The sequence below is a fragment of the Microcebus murinus genome, chromosome 18 (genome assembly GCF_040939455.1).
Source record: "Microcebus murinus isolate Inina chromosome 18, M.murinus_Inina_mat1.0, whole genome shotgun sequence".
Lineage (NCBI taxonomy): Eukaryota > Metazoa > Chordata > Mammalia > Primates > Cheirogaleidae > Microcebus > Microcebus murinus.
In genome coordinates, this window is record NC_134121.1 from 37,751,197 (window position 1) to 37,772,102 (window position 20,906).

Genomic DNA, 20,906 nt, shown 5'->3' on the forward strand with positions numbered 1-20,906 from the left:
ATTAATTTCTTTCTATTTTTAGTAGAGACCGGGTCTCGCTCTTCCTCAGGCTGGTTTCGAACTCCTGACCTCGAGCAATCCTCCTGCCTGGGCCTCCCAGAGTGCTAGGATTACAGGCATGACCCACCACGCCCAGCCAAAAGTTGTTTTTGAAAGGTTATATTTGTACTCGGGAGACTGAGGTGGGAGGATTGCTTGAAGCCAGGCGTTTTAAGCTACAGTGCAATATAATCGTGCCTGTGAGTAGCCACTGCACTCCACCTGGCCGACATAGTGATGCCCCATCTCTTAAAAAAAGTTATATTCAGTTTCATGATTTTTTTTTTTTTTTTTTTTTTTTTTTTTGAGACAGAGTCTCACTTTCTTGCCCAGGCTAGAGTGAGTGCCGTGGCATCAGCCTGGCTCACAGCAACCTCAATCTCCTGGGCTCAGCGATCCTACTGCCTCAGCCTCCCTAGTAGCTGGGACTACAGGCATGCGCCACCATGCCCGGCTAATATTTTTTGTATATATATTTTTAGTTAGTCAATTAATTTCTTTCTATATTTTGGTAGAGACGGGGTCTTGCTCAGGCTGGTTTTGAACTCCTGACCTCGAGCAATCCGCCCGCCTCGGCCTCCCAGAGTGCTAGGATTACAGGCGTGAGCCACCGCGCCTGGCCTAGTTTCATGATTTTTAATAACTTTGAAGAATATAGATTAAAAATGGAAAGTTTCTCCAACTCTAAATTTCACTCTTTCCCCCCATCGTTGTAATAGTTGATGTATCCTTTGGACTATTTCCTTTACATATGTACATAGAAAGCACATACTTACATAATGTCTTTTAAATGTAAATGGGTTTATATTATAATTGTCTTTCTACAGCTAGCTTTTTTTTTTTCATTTTATAATATATCTTGACAGTCTTTCTACTTTTTACATAGGGAGAACTACCCAATCTTTTACCTAGTTTTTGATTAAATGAATAGTTTAGAATGGTTAAAGATGTTGAGAATCCAGAATCAAAGATCATATAAACAAGCAGTAAGTGCTTTCATCACCGAAAAAAGAGAGGGGGAAAAAAAGTAATTATGTGAGGTGCTGGGTATGTTAATTTGTTTGATTGTAGTAATTATTTCATAGTGTATATCAAAACATCAAGTTGTACACCGTAACTATGTACCATTTTTATTTGTCAATTATATTAATAAAGCTAAAAGAAAATCTAGGCCGGGCGCTGTGGCTCACGCCTGTAATCCTAGCTCTTGGGAGGCCGAGGCGGGCGGATTGCTCAAGGTCAGGAGTTCGAAACCAGCCTGAGCAAGAGCGAGACCCCGTCTCTACTATAAATAGAAAGAAATTAATTGGCCAACTGATATATATATAAAAAATTAGCCGGGCATGGTGGCGCATGCCTGTAGTCCCAGCTACCCGGGAGGCTGAGGCAGAAGGATCGCTTGAGCCCAGGAGTCTGAGGTTGCTGTGAGCTAGGCTGACGCCACGGCACTCACACTAGCCTGGGCAACAAAGCGAGACTCTGTCTCAAAAAAAAAAAAAAAAAAAAAAAAAAAAAGAAAATCTAATAAAGAAGAGGCAGTCTGGCTTCTCTAAAGTCATCATGCCTTGCTAATCTGTTTGGTTTTTTTTGAGAGAATTAACTGAGAGTCAGCAGCTGTGTTAACTGAGAACTAGCAGCCTCAAAAAAGACTTTGATGAATTTCCAGACCAAGAATGTTTAAAATTTGAGTTTGCTTTGTGTTTAAGAGAATTCTGTCTCATAGAGGGAAAATGTATAGATAGAAATAAAGAATATGAATAAATAGATGTTTTTATGAAAAAAAATTTTTAAATTTGTTTTAATATTTTAGTACCTTAATTTTAGAAAAAAGATTTGAATCTTGGTGACCCTTCAATCATTTGTGTTATCTAACAGTTTCAGAAATGATAGGAGGAGAAAGAGGGGTTTAGTAAACTTTTCTAAGTATGCCATACTAATATATAACATATTAATATGTTAAACAGAGTGACTAGAATAAATGTCAGGAAGATACATAGAGTAGAAAAAAGGGTTAAGTGATGAGCTGCTTATCAATAAGTATAAGGGTTGACACTAATCCACACAGTGGCTTCTGAACCATGATATCACTTAAATAAGCTGGAGTTTTTTTTTTTCTCTTAAGACTTTATAAGCAAACAGAGAGTCTTAAAGGAGGTAATCTTAAATAAAAACAAAACAAAACCTTCACATCTTCATTTTAAACATAGTAGTAACATAACAAAAATGAATTTTGTATCCTGGGAGATAGTACAAGCCAAAAATACAAATATGTTAAAACCTAGTAAGTACATAATTTTTTTCTCTTTTGTAATCTTTCCCTCTTCCCAGGTCAGCAATAGTCCTGACCCTCTGAAGGCTATAGAACAGGAGGTGAGAATGGTGTTTCAAAACATATTACATAAAGTAAACAAAAGTGATTAACTATTGGCTACTTCTTCAACTGCAATTCTCAAGACATCTGTTGCTCAGTTTATTGATCTTACTCGCTGAAATAGAAAAGAAAACTATTTCCTTTACAATGATTGCCAGGGCTTTACTGTAGTCTGTAATTTACTCCTCCTCCAAAGTAAGCATTTTAAAATGAAGGATAGAAAATACACGTAAATCCTGTGGAAATTTAGACTATTTCCATTTATCTAGCTCTAGGTAAGAAAACTAGTATACTTTGTACAAATTCCTTCTGCAGGGCTGACTGTATGTAACCTGTACGTATCTGGAGACAGTCCAGTGTGTCATTTTACTGTGGTCTGCTTCCCTAGTTTAATAGATTCTTAGGCTCCAATCGGGCTTTATTCAGCACACACCTGTGAATAGCCTGCTACATGTCAGGCTTGTTGTGCTGGGCTCTGTTAGGTCCAGGGTTGACCCTGGGTCCATGGAAGCTCTCCAGCAATGACAGTGAGACAGTGTCTTCTTGCTTCAGAAATATCCTCAGTGTTAGGACATTGATACCCTTTCCTTTAATAATCTGAATTCTCCTGAACCTACAATACTATTTATATCTAGATGTATTTTACCTAAACGTCAGTGTTTAGAGTTATGGTTTTCATTGTTTTCTTTCGGTCACAGACTTCTTTAGGAATCAAATTATTCGAAACTCTCTAGAAAAACACGTGTATACACAGAATTTGTGACTTTTTATGCCGTAGAATTGTAAATCAGAAGAGTTTAAGAACTGCTTTAGAAACTTATGGAGAAAAAATGTAAATATCAAATTATAAGGTGATGCGTGTTATATAGTAGGGAATTCTATATTGGCCTAGTTATTTGTTTGTATAAAAATTTTCTTTATCTTCATTGGCTTAAAATCTAAGAGATGGATACATTTATGTAACAGAGTTGTTTGCCCCTTTACTTAGCTTATTTTGGATGAAGTTAGGCAAGCTACTTAGGAAAACACTACATTGGAATATGTAGTGTTTGTAAGTTGTCCTTAATGGGATAACTTATTTTCTATGGTTGTATATGTAGTTTATAGTCTGTTAGAAAATAAATAGTTATAGTGCAATGCCAGATAACACATGACATTTATATTCTATATAGCACTAAGTGCATGATACATTCGATGAATGAAATAGTTGAAAATATTTTGAACGGCTTATAGGCTTTTAGCTTGATATCTAAACCAGTAATAAAATAGCACAAAGACCATATTGCTTTTATCACAGTGTCTCAAGTGAAACTAAAAGTAATGACACTTTCTTGTGTGTGTGTGGTAAAACATATACTTACTGTCTTAACCATTTTTAAGTACATAGTTTAGTAGTGTTATCTATGCTCATATTATTATAAAACGTATCACCCAAACATTTTCATCTTGTAAATCTAAAACTCTATATCTATTAAACAATAATTTCCCTTTCCACCCCAACCCTAACCCCTTAGTAACCACCATTCTCCGTTGTGTTTCTATGAATCTGACCTTACACATTATTAATAGATACCTCGTATAAATAGAGCCATTGTAGTATTTATCTTTTTGAGATTGGCTTATTTCACTTAGCATAATATCTTCAAGGTTCATCCATATTATACCATGTGACAGTATTTCCTTCCTTTTTAAGGCTGAATAATACTCCTTGTATGTATACATCATATTTTGTTTATTCATTTATCTGTTGATGGACATTTGGGTTTTTTCCACCTCATGGCTATTGTGCATAATGCTTTTATGAAAATGAGTGTAAAAATATATTTTTGAAACCCTACTTTCACTTTTGGATATATACCCAGAAGTTAGATTGCTGGATAATATCATAGTTCTTTTTTTTAAGACTGAGTCTCACTCTGTTGTCCGGGCTAGAGTCCAGCTCACTGCAACCTCTAACTCTTGGGCTCAAGTGATCCTCTTGCCTCAGCCTACCAAGTAGCTGGGATTACAGGTGTGTGCCACCAGGCCTGGCTAATATTTCCTAATATTTCTATTTTTTGTAGAAATGGGTGTCCCTCTTGCTTAAGCTGCTCTTGAACTCCTGACCTGGAGCATTCCTCCCACCTCAATCTCCCAGAGTGCTAGAATTATAAGCACCAGACCAGTAGTTCTATTTTTAAGTTTTTGAGGACCCTCTATACTGTTTTCCAGAGCAGTTGCATCATTTTACAGTCCTACCAACAGTACACAAGGGTACTGGTTTCTTTACATTCTCACCAATACTGTTATTTTCTATTTTGAGAGTTGTTTTTTTTAATAGTAGCCATACTAATGTGAGTGAGGTGATATTTCATTGTGGTTTTGATTTGCATCTCTCTGATGATTAGTGTTCATCATCTTTTCATATGCTTGTTGGCCATTTGCTTATTATCTTTAAGTTACATCTATTGTTTTAAAACACAATTTAAACATGCACAGGTGTGCACCATTCTTTTATATAGTGCTACAGTTCCAAATCAGATCCTTGCTTTTTTGTGGACATTCTCTAATGACATGCACAGACAATAATGTGACTGTTCCTTAAAGACTTTGAAGAGAAGTGAAATGGGGTTACAAAATAAATAAGTTTGTCAGAAAGAAACTTGACAACTGTGTAAATCCCCATGTTTTTTGTACCACTCATACCATTGAAGAAGATATCTTGATGATGTCAGATATTAGGGTTTGATAGGCTAGTCAGTCTTCAAATAACTGAAGTGGCATTTGCAGTCAAGACTGTTAGCCAAACCAGTACAGCCTGTCATATGATCTATAAAGTCTAATATAATATAAAACAGAAATTTACAGTCTCAAGAAGCCACAGATTGAATGTGAAATAATGGTATACATCTCCCTTGAAACTTGATGTTGAATAATTCATAATAAATGCTTCCAGTTTTCATTTAGGTACTAGTAAGAATTTTCCCTAGTTTTGTGTGTGTAATCATTTGTCGCTTAACAACAGAGACATGTTCTGAGAAATGCTCAGAACAGTCGTTCTTAATCAATAATCAATTAATCAAATAATCAATCGTTAGTTGATTTTGTCATTGTGCAAACATCATAGAGTATACTTATACAAACCAGGATGGTATAACCCTTACACACACTAGTCTATATGGTATGAGCTATTGTTCTAGGCTACACATCTGTACAACATGTTACTCTAATGAATACTGTGGGCATTGGAACACCATGGTAAGTATTTGTGTATGTGAACATATGTAAACATAAAAATGGTATAGTAAAAATATGGTATGGAAAGAATGGATTAATAAAATGTGGTATATGTATACCATGGAGTACTATTCAGCTCTAAGAAACAATGGTGATATAGCACATCTTATATTTTCCTGGTTAGAGCTGGAACCCATACTACTAAGTGAAGTATCCCAAGAATGGAAAAACAAGCACCAGATATATTCTCCAGCAAACTGGTATTAACTGAGTAGCACCTAAGTGGACACATAGGTACTACAGTAATAGGGTATTGGGCAGGTGGGAGGGGGGCGGGGGGCGGGTATATACATACATAATGAGTGAGATATCCACCATCTGGGAGATGGTCATGATGGAGACTCAGACTTTTGGGGGGAGGGGGGGAAATGGGCATTTATTGAAACCTTAAAATCTGTACCCCCATAATATGCCGAAATAAAAAAAAAATATATGGTATGGAAGATTTTTTAAAAAAATGATACACCTATATGGGGCACTTATAATCAATGGAGCTTGCAAGACTGAAAGTTGCTCTGGATGAGTCAGTGAGTGAGTAGTAATTGAATATGAAGTCCTAGGGCATTGCTGTACTTTACTATAGTTTTATAAACGCTGTACATTTAGGCAACATTAAATTTATAAAAGCATTTTTTCTTTCTTTAATAATAAATTAACCTTAGCTTACTATAGCCTTTTACTCTATAAACTTTTTAAATTTCTTAAACTTTTTGACTCTTTTATAATAACTCTTAACTTAAAACACAAACACATTGCACAGCTACACAAAAATATTTTCTTTATGAGCTTTTTTCTATTAAAATTTATTTAATTTTTTTACTTTTTAAACTTTTCTGTTGAAAACTGAGACAAGCACACGTACTAGCCTAGGCCTACATAGGGTCAGGATCATCGATATCATTATCTTCTACCTCCACATCATCTCCTGCTGGAAGGTCTACAGGGTCAATAATCTATATGGAGTTGTCCTCTCCTGTGATGACAGTGACATCTTCTAGAATATCTCCTGAAGAACCTGCCTAAGGCTGTTTTACTGTTAACTTTTTTTTTTTTTAAATAAGTAGAAGCAGGACATTCTAAAATAATGATAGAAAGTATAGTAAGTACATAAACCAGTAACATAGTCATTTATTATCAAGTATTATGCGTTGCACATAATTGTATGTGCTCTACTTTTACATACCTGGCAGATTTGTTTACAGCAGCAGCATCACAAACATGAGTAATGTATTGTGCTGTGACATTACGATGGCTACATCATTAGGCAATAGGAATTTTTCAACTCCATTGTAATGTTAGGGGACCATCATCGTATATGAGGTCCATTGTTGACCAAAACTTTGTTTTGTGGCATATGACTGTATTATCTTATGAGTGTACAGTTGACCAAAAGTAATATATTTTATCTTTTGACAGGTTGATATTTAAACTTGTCTCTCTTCATTCTGTCTTTATTTGGAGGCAGTTAGTGAGGCATAGTATAAGAATATTGTGCCCCTAGCCAAATGCTGTGGCAGACTTCCCATTTAAATTCCTTCTTGCTAATCTTGGGAGCTTTATGTCACTACTGCCTGGGAGACCAAGGAGAAATACTTTTTGAAAACTATTCCCCTAAAATTCAGAACTTTCCCCTCCTCAGCTCTCAAGTACAGCCCACACAGTGAGCTATTTTAAAGAGTGTAAAATATTTTTATGTGGTAGGTATAAAAGGGAAGTAAGTTATACATAAATATAATAAATCTCATGTTATTTGGATAGACCAGGACAAATTTAAAACATCATTTTCTTCTAAGTAGATCCTGATTTACCACTTCCTTGTAGCCTGAAACCTTGGGATCCTTGAGATATTATAGTCCTTTTCCTGTTAGATATTTAGCTCTCCCCTGGTTATTTTATTTCATGCTCCTAGATCTACAAATGAATTTGGGAGGTGGGCTTTTGCCAAACTGTATATTATTGTGGACACTTTAATTACTAAGTACAAATTTTTTTTTTTTTTTTTTTTTTTTTTTTTTTTGAGACAGAGTCTCACTCTGTTGCCTGGGTTAGAGTGAGTGCTGTGGCATCAGCCTATCTCACAGCAACCTCCAACTCTTGGGCTCAAGTGATCCTCCTGCCTCAGCCTCCCAAGTACTGGGACTACAGGCATGTGCCACCATGCCCAGCTAATTTTTTCTATATATTTTCAGTTGGCCAATTAATTTCTTTCTGTTTTTAGCAGAGACGGGGTTTTGCTCTTGCTCAGGCTGGTCTGGAACTCTTGAGCTCAAATGATCTTCCCGCCTTGGCCTCCCAGAGTGCTAGGATTACAGGTGTGAGCCACCATGCCGGGCCCCAAATTTTTTAAAGTGACAATAACCAGAGTTTTTGGGAGGTGGGGGACTGGAATGATAAGAAAAGAAATAATTGTTCTACTTTTAAGAGGCAAATGACAAAAGTCCAAGATGGATCTCAAATTATTTATTTTTTAAGTGGCTTCAAAGGCATATATCATTTTCTCAGTATAGATGAACTTGTTATTCTCTAGGGCTTTCTGAATCTAGTCTTGATGGGCTTAAGCTTTCATCAACACTTTTTGTCAGGAAGATAGACTTTTTAATTAATTAATTAACTTATGAAACAGAGTCTTGTTCCATTTCCCAGGCTAGAGTGCAGTGGCCCGATCATAGCTCAGTGTAACCTTGAATTCTGGGCTCAAGCAATCCTCCCACATCAGCCTCTTGAGTAGCTGTGACTACAGGTATGCAGTAGTCCACCATGCCCAGCCAAGTCTTTAAATTTTTTGTAGAGACAGGGTCTTGCTGTGTTGCCCAGGCTGGTCTGAAACTCCTGGCCTCAAGCAATCCTTCTACCTCAGCCTCCCAAAGTGCTGGAATTGGAGGTGTGAGCCACTGCACCTGGCCTATTTTGTATTTTTAAATGTGTATTAAATTCTAAACCTTTAAAGAAATATTTTTATTTTTTGTAGAGACAGGCCTCTCACTATATTGCCAACACTATTCTTGAACCCCTAGCCTCAAGGATCCATGTATCTGACAACATAAATATGAGTTAGCTAGGCTGTTAAATTAATCAAGATAGTACCACTTTTATTTTTTAATAGAGTACACATCAAAGCAAAGACAAAGAGAGTGGTGCTCAGAGGGACTGGTGGCTGTCTTCACTATAGGCCTCTTTGGCTCCAGAAATATTACTGTCAGTCTTTCTGACTTAAATCCAAACAAGCTAACTTGCTGGACTTAGCAGATTTTTGTCAGATACTTATATATTAGGTGCCAGTTATCAGCTTGAAAAAATAGTTAGCAATTTTATCTTTTAACTTTAAGGGAGGAGGAGGTGATGAAGAATTAAGCTATTCATTTCTTTGATTTGTCTTCCTTCTCACTGAAAATAAGCCCATTAAGAGTTGGGATCTGGCTCTGTCACCCAGGCTGGAGTGCAGTGGTGTGATCATAGCTCACGGCAAGCTCAAGTTCTTGGGCTCAAGGGATGCTCCCAAGTAGCTGGAACTACAGGCATGTGCCACCATGCCCAGCTAATATTTTTATTTTTTGTAGAGACAGGCCTCTCACTATATTGCCAACACTAGTCTTGAACCCCTAGCCTCAAGAGATCCTTATACCTTGGCCTCCTGAAGTGCAAGGATTATAGACGTAAACCACCGTGCCCAGCCAGTCAAAGTCATCTTAAACACAAGGCAATAACGATAGCCCCCAATTCATAACTAGTACGAATGGACTTTTTTTCCTCAAAGCTTTCTCTCATCAGGGTGAGAATCCTATGGCCTTGGGGCCACGTGGCCTTCTGGATGTGGTCTGAATGTGGCCTTTTGACTGAATCCAAATTTTACAGAACAAATCCTTTTAATAAAGGATTTAACTCCCTTTTAATAAAGGGATTTGTTTTGTGAGGTTTGGATTCGGTTGAGGGGCTGTACTTGGAAAGAATAAAAAATATTATAGGCAGGGGAAAAATTTATTTACTACCCATAGTTACTTTATATACTTTTTTAACAACTTTGGGAGCATACTTCATAAATCATTTTATATTCTGATATGTATTTATATTTAATTGATCATACTGTATAAAACTGTTTTAATCCCCACTGTCTTTGCAAAATATTGTGAATATTTTCCATCTCAGTAAATATTCTTCTGCAACACAGTTTTTAGTTGCTGTATAATATTCTGTGTACCACAGTTTACTTACTCTCCTATTTTGGGGCATTCAAGTTTGCAATGTTTTATTTTTTTGTTTTATTGTGATAAGGACCACTTAACATGAGACCTACCCTCCTAAAATTTCAAGTATATAACACATTATTGTTTACTATAGGTATACTGTGATACAGCAAATCTCTAGAGCTTACTTTTTTTTTTCTTTTTTTCTTTCTTAAGGAGTAAGACTGAAGAAGTGCTTATGTATCTTGCTAGGCTAACACTGTATGCCTGTTGATTAATAACTTCCATTTCCCCCTCCTCGTAGCCCTGATAACTGCCATTTCACTGTTTGCTTCTGTGAATTTGTTTGCAATTTTTCACTGTTATAAATGGCAGTGTGTATAGATCTAAAAAATTTTTTTATTTTTAAAGATGAGGTCTCACTATATTGCCCAGTTTGGTCTAGAACACTTGGGCTCAAGCAATCTTCCTGCCGTAACCTCCTGACTAGCACTACTGTTCCTGGCTAGCTTTGATTATTTCTTTGAAAGTATACATATTTTTTCCAATTTAACATGTATTTAAGTAAGTCTTGTACTCTAGCATGGACATACTGGGTTTTTTTTTTGTTTTATTTTATTTTCCTTTTGATGGATTCAGAATCTCAGAGAAGATTCAGTTTTGGTAAATGGGTCATTGTCTGTCATGGATATATATATTTCTTAAAATGATGATGAGTAATAAGATAATCAGTAGCTGACCAATTATTGTACAAGTGCAAGTACAGTATAACCTGTCAGAAGTTGAGAATAGCAAGGATTTACTGGATTGAAGGTCTTCAGTTTGGGGTTTTATCCATTTGCTAGAGCCCAAGCCCACCAATATAGCTAAGGTATTCCAACACTGTGTGTGCCACTCACATTCATTGACTTTCTACATTTCTCATCAATTATTTTTATTTTTTTTATTATTTTTTTTGAGACTGAGTCTCACTCTGTTGCCCGGGTTAGAGTGCCATGGTGTCAGCCTAGTTCATAGCAACCTCAAACTCCTGGGCTCAAGTGATCCTCCTGCCTCAGCCTCCCAAGTAGCTGGAACTATAGGTGCACACCACCACACCTGACTGGTTTGTCTATTTATGGTAGAGATGGAGTCTTGCTCTTGCTCAGGCTGGTCTTGAACTCCTGACCTCAAGCAATCTTCCTGCCTTGGCCTTCCAGAGTGTTAGGATTATAGGCATGAGCCACCTTGCCCAGCCAGTTGTTCTTTCCTTAAGACCTAAGTACTCCAAAAGAACTGCCTCATTCTTGGTTGCCATTGGACATTTGTTTTTAATTATTTTGGAGCTACAAACTCCTTTGAAAATCTGATAAAAGCCATACATTCTTTTCCTAGAAAAATACACAAACATTTTTGCGTGTAATTTCAATGTGTATGTACTTGTCGAAGCATATCTGTAGACCCTAAAATGGTAATCAAATTTTAATGAGTATATAAATCACCTGGGTTGCTTGTTAAAATGCAGATTACCTGATCTCATGGCCCAAAGTTTTGTGCATTAAGTCTAGAGTTGGACTTAGAATATATCCCCCCTACCCCTTGTAAGAGACAGAGATCTTGCTATGTTGCCCAGGCTAGCCTTGAACTCCTTGGCTCAGGCTATCCTCCTGTCTCAGCTTCCAGTCCCTGGGACTACAGGTGCACAACACTGCATGGCTAGGAGGTGCCCTTGTAGCAAGCACTTCTAATAACTTACACATGGGATGTTTTAAGACCAAACTTTATGAAACTATCCCAAGATTAAGAATTTGGTTATCCTATTGCTGTTTTAGAGCAGGTTTTGCCAACATCAAGATAATGGCAGGTTCTAAGTGTTTAAAGTAGGTCTTCATTATCAAGTGATTATACAACATTACAACTGCCATTAAAAATTGATGTTGGCTTTAATGTATAATTTTATTGCTAATACCTCCAGTTTACCTTTACTTTCAAATTTTCTGTTGAGAAAAACCTCATATGTCTGGAAAAATACAATTTACTTAAATATTTCTCAATTATTTGCAAATAATCTAGAGAGGTTATTTATTGGTAATCAGTAACTCTTTATTGCCTTTTTTTAAAATAGAACTTTCTCTGGGCAAGTTTATTTCTTAACCCATTTTAAAAGTGATTTAGAATAAATTACTCAGCTAAAATTTTCTTCTTAATTATTTTTATTTGTAGGATGAACTTTCTGATGTTAGCCAAGGTGGATCTAAAGCTACCACTCCAGCATCAACAGCTAATTCAGATGTGGCAACAATTCCTACTGATACTCCCTTAAAGGAAGATAATGAAGGATTTGTGAAGATTACAGATACAACAAATAAATCAGAGATAAGCAAGCACATTGAAGTACAGGTAGCCCAAGAAACTAGAAATGTATCTACAGGTAAATGACCCTAGCTCTTTACTTAGTAGCAAAGTATTTAGTAAACTCAGATGATTCAAGTATGAGAAAATATGTTTTTGTGTGGTGTTACCTGCTTTATATTTATTTATTTATTTATTTATTTATTTATTTATTTATTTTGCATTAATTTCCAAGAAAGCAACCTGCTTTATATTTATAAAATAGTTAGATACAGTCAACCTTCCATAACCATGGGTTCTGCATTCATGGATTCAACCAACCATGGATTGAAAATACTCGAAAAAATAAAATTGTTTCATCTGTATTGAACATGTACATACTTTTTTGGGGTCACAGTCTCTGAACAATACCGTATAACAACTACTTACATAGCATTTTCATCATATTAGGTTTTAAAGTAATCTGGAGATGATTTAAAGTCTACGGAAGGTTTTACATAGGTTATATGCAAATAATGTACCATTTTATATAAGGGACCCATGCATCAAGGATTTTGGTACAGTGGGGCATCCTAGAACCAGTCCCCACAGATTGCAAAGGGATGACTGTAATTCATTTATTCAGTTGTAAATAAGCTTAAAATAGGCAGTGATTAAATCAAGTCTTGGAGATTAAAGTGTTAGGAGCTAGGAGATCAGAGAGCCTAAAAGGCAGGAGGAAAATTCTTTTCTGTCCCCTACCTTGGTTTATTAGTCTTTATCTTTAGGTCCCCCCCCCCTTGAAATAGGAATGAAAAGAAGGCCTTGAATAGACTGTACTGTGTATCCAAAAAAACACAAATGAAAATTTTTATTCATTGCTTATTAGCTTATGATATTGACTGTTAACTGAATACATGACATACCGTGTAATGCTTTGTTTCCTGGAACCCACTTTTTTCCTTTTTTTTAAATGTTCAAATGCTGTTGTCACAACCATAAAAGCAACCATAAAAGGATTTTCATGTTAGGAGCACTATGTAATACACGTATTATTTATTTCATCATGTCCTTTCCTTAGGTAATGCTGAAAATGAAGAGAAGTCAGAAGTTCAAGCAATCATTGAATCCACCCCTGAGTTGGACATGGACAAAGATCTCAGTGGATATAAAGGTTCAAGGTACCATAAATATCAGATTAAGACATCTTATTTTTCTTTTCCCCACTCTCATAAACACTATTCTCTGGTCTCTGACTGGACAAAATGAATTCAGATGTTTTGTTGAAGAAATATAGGTATTATATTCCAGTTTTTATTCTTGAAACTGGACATTGTACATGGTTTAAATTTTTTGTCAAATGATACCTTTGCAGCCTCATGAATCAGTAGCATGAGTTGGAAGGATATGTTTTAGTCAGTTTTGTGTTGCTATCAAAATACCTGAGACTGGGTAATTTATAAAGAACAGAAATTTATTTTCTCACAGTTATGGAGGCTAAGAAATCCAACATCAAGATAATGGCAGGTTCGATTATCTAATGAGGACTGCACTTTATTTTCAAGCTGGTGCCTTGTTGCTATATCCTTAGGAGGCAAGGAACTCTGCGTCCTCACATGGCAGGAGAGTAAGTGAGCCCTAACACTGGGGGAGCTTCTTTGGAAGGGCCCCAGTCCCTACAAGGAGGAGCCCTTATGGTCTAATCACCTCTTAAAGACCCGACGTCTTAATACTATCACATTGGCAATACCTGAATTTTAGAGGAGACACATTCAAAACTATAGCAGATGGAGGAAAAAAGACAGCCAAGAGATATCTCAGGGCAGGCGTCTTGGCCCACACCTTTAATCCTAGCACTCTGGGAAGCCAATGTGGGCGGATTGCTCGAGGTCAGGAGTTTGAGACCAGCCTGAGGAAGAGTGAGACCCCATCTCTACTGAAAATATAAAGAAATTAGCTGGACTGAAAATATATGTAGAAAAAATCAGCCAGGCATGGTGGCTCATGCCTGTAGTCCCAGCTACTCGGGAGGCTGAGACAGAATTGCTGGAGCTCAGGAGTTTGAGGTTGCTGTGAGCTACGCTGATGCCATAGCACTCAAGCCCTAGTAACAAGAGCGAGACTCTGTCTCAAAAAAAAGAAGAGAGATAAGAGATATCTCATACTTTCTATAACTTGAAACAAAGAAGCAGGAGTGAAGGAAGTAACAATTTGAAAAAACTTGGTTCCTTCCCCCAAGATCAGGAAGAAGAGAATATGCTTCTTCCTTCAGAGCTGTAATGATCTCACTATTGGAAAAATTAGTTTCATTTTAGAATCATTTTCCATGGGCAGGCTGTTTAATGGTAGGTAAAAATGTTTAGGCCGGCACGGTGGCTCACGCCTGTAATCCTAGCACTCTGGGAGGCCGAGGTGGGCGGATCGCTCGATGTCAGGAGTTGGAAACCAGCCTGAGCAAGAGCGAGACCCCATCTCTACTATAAATAGAAATTAATTGGCCAACTAATACATATAGAAAAAATGAGCCGGGCATGGTAGCGCATGCCTATAGTCCCAGCTACTCGGGAGGCTGAGGCAGCAGGATTGCTTGAGCCCAGGAGATTGAGGTTGCTGTGAGCTAGGCTGACGCCACGGCACTCACTCTAGCCTGGGCAACAAAGCGAGACTCTGTCTCAAAAAAAAAGGAAAAAAAAAAAAAGGTTTAAATATCATCTTAATTAGGGTTATCTGAAATATATATATATATATTTTTTTTTTAACAATAAATCTTGGTGAGAATATCTGAAATATATTGATGCTCAAGAATGTCAGGAGCTACTGACATTCTTTGAATTCCTTCCATAAATTTTATCCTTTAACTAGTAATGACCATAAAAATACATGGCATTTATAGATCTCTGCTAAGTATTGTGCAGTATGCTACAGTGGTTAAAAGCATGGACCATAGGAGTAAGAAAGACTATGTGGGTTCAAATCCTCCCTCGGATTTGAATCTTAGGTATGTTTTCTTACTTATAAAAGAGAATTATGTTCATATCTCAGATGGTTGTCAGTATTAAATGAATTGCTATGTGAAATCATCGCCAAAGTGCCCCATTCAATAAATGTTAACTAATATTATTGTTTTTATCATCATCATTTTATATAATTTGATCTTAATTACAACCTTAGGAGATAGATGTCTTCATCCCCATTTTATAGATAAGGAGACTTAGAATTTGTGCAAGTAATTTGTCTGAGATTACCAAACTAGCAAGAGGAGGAGCTGGGATTCAAATCTAGGACTCTTTGATTTCAAAGGCTTAGTCTTATTAAAATATTTTTTCCTTCATATTTTTGTTTGTTTGTTTTTTGTTTTTGAGACAGGATTTTACTCTGTTGCCCCAGCTAGAGTGCAGTGGCGTCATCATAGCTCCCTGTAACCTCAAACTCCTGGGCTCATGCCATCCTTCCCCCTCAGACTCCTGAGTAGCTGGGACTACAGGCATGCACCACCACACTTGGCTAATTTTTCTATTTTTTGTAGAGACAGATCTTGCTCTTGCTCAGGCTGGTCTTGAGCTCCTATCCTCAAGCAATCATACTGCGTTGGCCTCCCAGAGTGCTAGGATTATATGTGTGAGCCACTGCACCCAGACCTTTTATTGCTTATTTAAAATTTTAAACAATGCAAAGTGTAAAAAGTGAAAATTTGTTTTTTATTCATCCTTTCCTAAGCCTAGGAGATGGAGCTACTTATTAATAGGTTGTGTAGTTTTATCATTCTGAACCTCTTTTTAAAAGTTTAAATTTTATTCTTATTAGATTAATGCATGTCTGCAGTTTTAAAGTCAGGTGGTAATACAAAACAGGAAGGGTAATAGTCCCTTACCCCTACCAACCCCTCTTCCTACTCCAAAGAGGTTACTTCTTAGCTTTGTCTTACACTGTTTGTCTTCAGGTATCTAAATAACTTGCTTGTGGAGCCTCTTCCTTTATCCTTCCCTTTCTCAGCTGGGGTTCTGTGAGAGAGAGAACTAAGTCCTAGTGCCCTAAGGCTGCGGTCCCCAACTCCTGGCCACAACTGGTACTGGTCCATGGCCTATTAGCAACAGGGCGTGTCACTGCCTGAGCTCGGCCTCCCCTCTCCCACCCCCATCTGTGGAAAAATTATCTTCCATGAAACGTAGATACTGAGTTATACAGCAGGAGGTGAGTGGTGGGTAAACTCTGGGTGAGCAGCGGTAGGTGGGGGTGCCTGGGGGGTCAGGGTGAGCTGTGGGTGAGTGGAGGGTGAGTTATGGGACATTGAGCAAAGCTTCATCTGTATTTACAGCTGGTTTCCATTGCTCACATTGCTGCCTGAGCTCCGCTTCCCCCCCACCCCCGCAACTGTCCCCCCAACCCCATTGGGGGAAAAATAGTATTCCAAACCAGTCCCTGGTGCCAAAAAGGTTGGGGACCTCTGCCCTAAGGAAACCTTGTATATAATGGATTAGCTATATTCCTGTACATCTAGACTAGTCCTGGGTCTGTACTTTCCTTGGGAGAATTGAGAAAGTAGTCACTCAAATCATTTTCTGTGTACTATGGATCAAATGAGGAACCCTGGTTAAAAAAGGCTAAGACATTAGCTCTTGACTTTCTATAGTACAAGGTGAAAAGGACATAACTTCTTCAACTACCATCCTTTCTTTCATCCTCCCAATATCATTACATCTTAATTTTTGTTAAACTAATATTCATTGTCTATATCATTGTGACTCTATAATATTAATCACAGCTTAACCACAGAATATACTGTACTGTATTTCCTTTCTTTTATAGCATTGTGTTCTCTTTTGGAATTAGTAAACATCGTCAGTATGACCAAACGTGAAACCTGTCTGTTTCCTAGGGCTCTCTGTCCTGTGGCCTTCTATTCCCATGCTCCAATCTAAACTGTTGTCATATTTACTCTGATCCTGGAATGTGCCCTCACTATCACCCCGGGTATTCTCTTCACCTCTGTCCTCTGTCGGATCACCTGCTTCCTGGATCCCACATCTTCCTGCTTCTTGATTTATGCCTTTGTTTTAACAGAGCACATCTTTACTAGCTTTTTGAGCAAAAGGTGTATGACAAGTAAATTTTTTTGAGAACTATGAACTTGAGTGTGACAAATGTCATTTGAAGACATGTTTGATAGTTTGGCTAGATATAGAATTATATAGGTTTGAAAACTTCAGAATTGTGGAGACATTGCTTCATTTGTCATGTTGAGTTCAGTTTGGTGCCATTTGGGTTCTCACTTGTTTATACAACCTCTGGAAGCTTTTAAGATCTTCACTTTATCTCCCCTCCCTCTTCCCCTCCCTCTTTTTTTCTTTTTAGAAAATTCATGATGCTATGTAGGAGTCTCCTTTAGTATCTTCTTACACGTAGTAAGTCTTTTCATCTGAAAATCAGTATCTCCCAGTTCTAAGAAATTCTCTTTCTCCCTATTTTTGTTTCTTCCACTCTCATTCTAGAACACCTGTTAGGTATATATTGAAAATCCTGCACTAATCCTGATAATTTCTTTTTCCCTCTCTTTTCTGTCTCTTCTACTTTTGTTCTGATTTCTGACAGATTCCCTTAAGTCATCATGGATTTGTTTTTCTAAGTTTTTCTTTTACTTGGTTGGTTATCTTTTATATCACCCTGTTCTTTTATGGAAACATTACTTATTCTGAAAAAAATTAAGGTTTGTGTTTGATTTTTGCTGCTGCTGCCTTCATTATTGCCTTTTGTTCTTAGTGCTTCTGTCACACATGTTCTCTTTTGTTTTGAGCTCTTTCTTTTGTAATAGAGGGTTGGATAGAGTTCTGTGGCTGTTTTCCTCCTACTTAAGTAGGTAACACTGATTCTCCAGTTTCCTGCCTGTAACATTTAGACATGGTTTCTATTGTTCAGGGAGCTGTGCTGAGAGGAGGGAGGTCTCCCTCTCCTGGAGGCTTGCATCTAGGTCTCGTCCTGCCTCTCATGCAGTCTTTTATCCCATCCTGTGGTTCATGTTCCGCCTGGCATGCTGTCTCCGAAGTTGCTAATGCTTTGAAGTCTGAGGCCTTTCAGGGATCTGGCAGCATACTGACCTCTTCCCTAACCCCTGACGGCTTAGATTTCAGCTTTCTCTGGTCTCTTAAATCAGTTTCTACTGTTTGTCCATCTGTTTTCCATCTTACAGAATTTTGTTCACATTTCATCTGCTGTAATTTCTTTTTCTATTCCCTTTTAGATGTAAGCCTTTTTAATTTCTTAACTGTCATTTTAGTTAGGTTTCAGAATTATTTATTAGGTGATAAATGACTATGTTCAGTTTACAGTGTTTAACTGGAAATCTTGTACAGAGTTTTTATATTACTGTAGCATTGAGGCACAAACATACACACTTCCCCATTCCCTTCCATGCTCCTATGAAAAAGGGCTTACGATATACAGCTTTACAACTTTGTTTTTTTAAACAAAAACTTTAGAGTAATAAGTGTCTTAGTTTATAAAGTTTTATTTTCATGTTTTTAACCATAAAGTTAAAAACTTTGACTTTATATCTGTAACTTATTTCATTTGTTCCCTATTAATGATGGTGTTGGTCATTTCAATTTTTTGCCAGTATTAAAATGTTACTCTGACCATCCTTTACATACATAATTGCCTTCTTGTGACAAGGCTTTTGTAGGACTTTCTTGGCATAAAATTCTTGGGTCAGTAGGTATTTGCATTTACAATTTTAATACTGTCAAATCCTCAATAAAATTGTTTTTCCAAGAAAAATTAAAAAGCCATGCTAAATTATACCAGACAACATATAACATGGTAGTTAAGATCAAAGATTCTGAAACCAAATGGCCTGGGTTTGAATCCTGCCCTTTTCACTCATTTGATCTTGGCAAGCATATTTTTTAACTAAAGTTTCCTCATCTGTAAAATTGGAGTAATAGCAGCACCTTCTTTGTATAGTAGTTGTGATATTAATAGGTAATCTATGAAAAACACTTAGAGTAGCACCTAGTACAGAGCAAAGTAGCTGCCCTTATTGTGTTTGCTGGGGTCTCACAACAGAAACATTCTATAATTTATCAGTTATCTCTGTGGAGCTTATTGGGAATTCCTTAGGAAACCTTTGAGAAGTCTTTTAAAATTTTATTTTATAGTAAATATAAATTATATAGGTAGGAAATTCCTTTGTAGCTTAGCCCACTGTATTCATTTTGAACTGTCAAAAAATCCTTATAATTTGTTGATTTGGTTTTGTTGTTTTTGTTGCATAGCACTCCCACCAAAGGCATAGAGAACAAAGCTTTCGATCGCAATACAGAATCTCTCTTTGAAGAACTGTCTTCAGCGGGCTCAGGCCTAATTGGAGATGTGGATGAAGGAGCAGATTTACTAGGTATGGCAGCTCATCTGAAGAAGTATCATGCTGTTTTAAAAATAGATCTTAAAAATTATTTAATTGAAAATTCCTTTAAAATGTCTTCAGCTGCTCAGTGGTCCAGAGTTATTGCCCTTTTAGGTAATTACTGGGAACATACTCTTTTGAGATCATGAAAGTTTTAAATGGAAGCATCTTCACATATGGATATGCCTAAAATTGAATTGCATTTAAGTTCGTGTTTTGAATTCATATAACACAATTTATTGAACTTCTGCAGTATTCCAAGACAAATATAATACATAGGAACACAGTGCTGTATGTGTGTGTGTGTGTGTGTGTGTGTGTGTGTGTGTGTGTGTGTGTGTGTGTGTTTGGATTGATGGATAGTTAGTTCTTGGCTTAAATAAATTTCATTAAATTCTGTTGACTTTAATTAAAAAATTATAACATTTTATTTTTCTGAGCTTTCACTAAGTATTATGTTTTAGCTCTATGGAAAATATAATCATTTTAAAGTTTGTGTTGTTGAAGAACACATGGTTTGAAAAGAATACTGCATTTGACTCTTTTGCTGTTTGGCTGGTGACCTTTGCCAAATAGCTTACCCTTTCTGGACCTTCGTTTCTTCCTTGTAAAATGAAGGAACTGGACTCTGGTTCAGGCGTCTGGCAAACTGTGCTTCATGGGCCAAATCTAGCTGACCTGTGTATGTGTAAATAAACTTTTTTTCGAACACAGCTACCCTCTTTTGTTTACCTATTGTCTATGGATGTTTTTGCCCAAAAACAGCAGAGTTGAATAGTTTGTAGCAAAGATCAATTGGCCCCAAAGGCTAAAATAGTTACCATCTGGCCCTTTACAGAAAAAATTTGCCAATGCCTGTTCTAGGTGATCTCTAAAGTTCTTTTCATTAGTAATTACATGATTCTTACTCAGGTGAATTAGCTTTGGTATACCTTTCTTAAAAACTTAAGATCCGGCCGGGCGCGGTGGCTCACGCTTGTAATCCTAGCACTCTGGGAGGCTGAGGCGGGCGGATTGCTCAAGGTCAGGAGTTCAAAACCAGCCTGAGTGAGACCCCCGTCTCTACTATAAAAAATAGAAAGAAATTAATTGGCCAACTAATATATATATATATATATATAAAATTAGCCAGGCATGGTGGCACGTGCCTGTAGTCCCAGCTACTCGGGAGGCTGAGGCAGTAGGACTGCTTAAGCCCAGGAGTTTGAGGTTGCTGTGAGCTAGGCTGACGCCACAGCACTCACCCTAGCCTGGGCAACAAAGTGAGACTCTGTCTCAAAAAAAAAACCAAAAAACAAAAAACTTAAGATCCTATAGAAATTAAAACTAT

The 20,906-nt window shown here is 37.1% G+C and overlaps 1 protein-coding gene across 9 annotated transcripts in view; it reads left to right on the forward strand.

Moving 5' to 3' along the window:
- SPAG9 (sperm associated antigen 9) overlaps window positions 1-20,906 on the forward strand; it is a 140,806-nt gene that overhangs the window by 72,143 nt on the left and 47,757 nt on the right. For all 9 annotated transcript variants that reach the window (XM_075994459.1, XM_075994460.1, XM_012789801.2 and 6 more), the window contains 3 exons: window positions 12,070-12,277; window positions 13,259-13,358; window positions 19,446-19,567. In XM_075994459.1, the coding sequence (XP_075850574.1) occupies window positions 12,070-12,277; window positions 13,259-13,358; window positions 19,446-19,567 (430 nt within the window). The remainder of the gene's footprint in view (window positions 1-12,069; window positions 12,278-13,258; window positions 13,359-19,445; window positions 19,568-20,906) is intronic.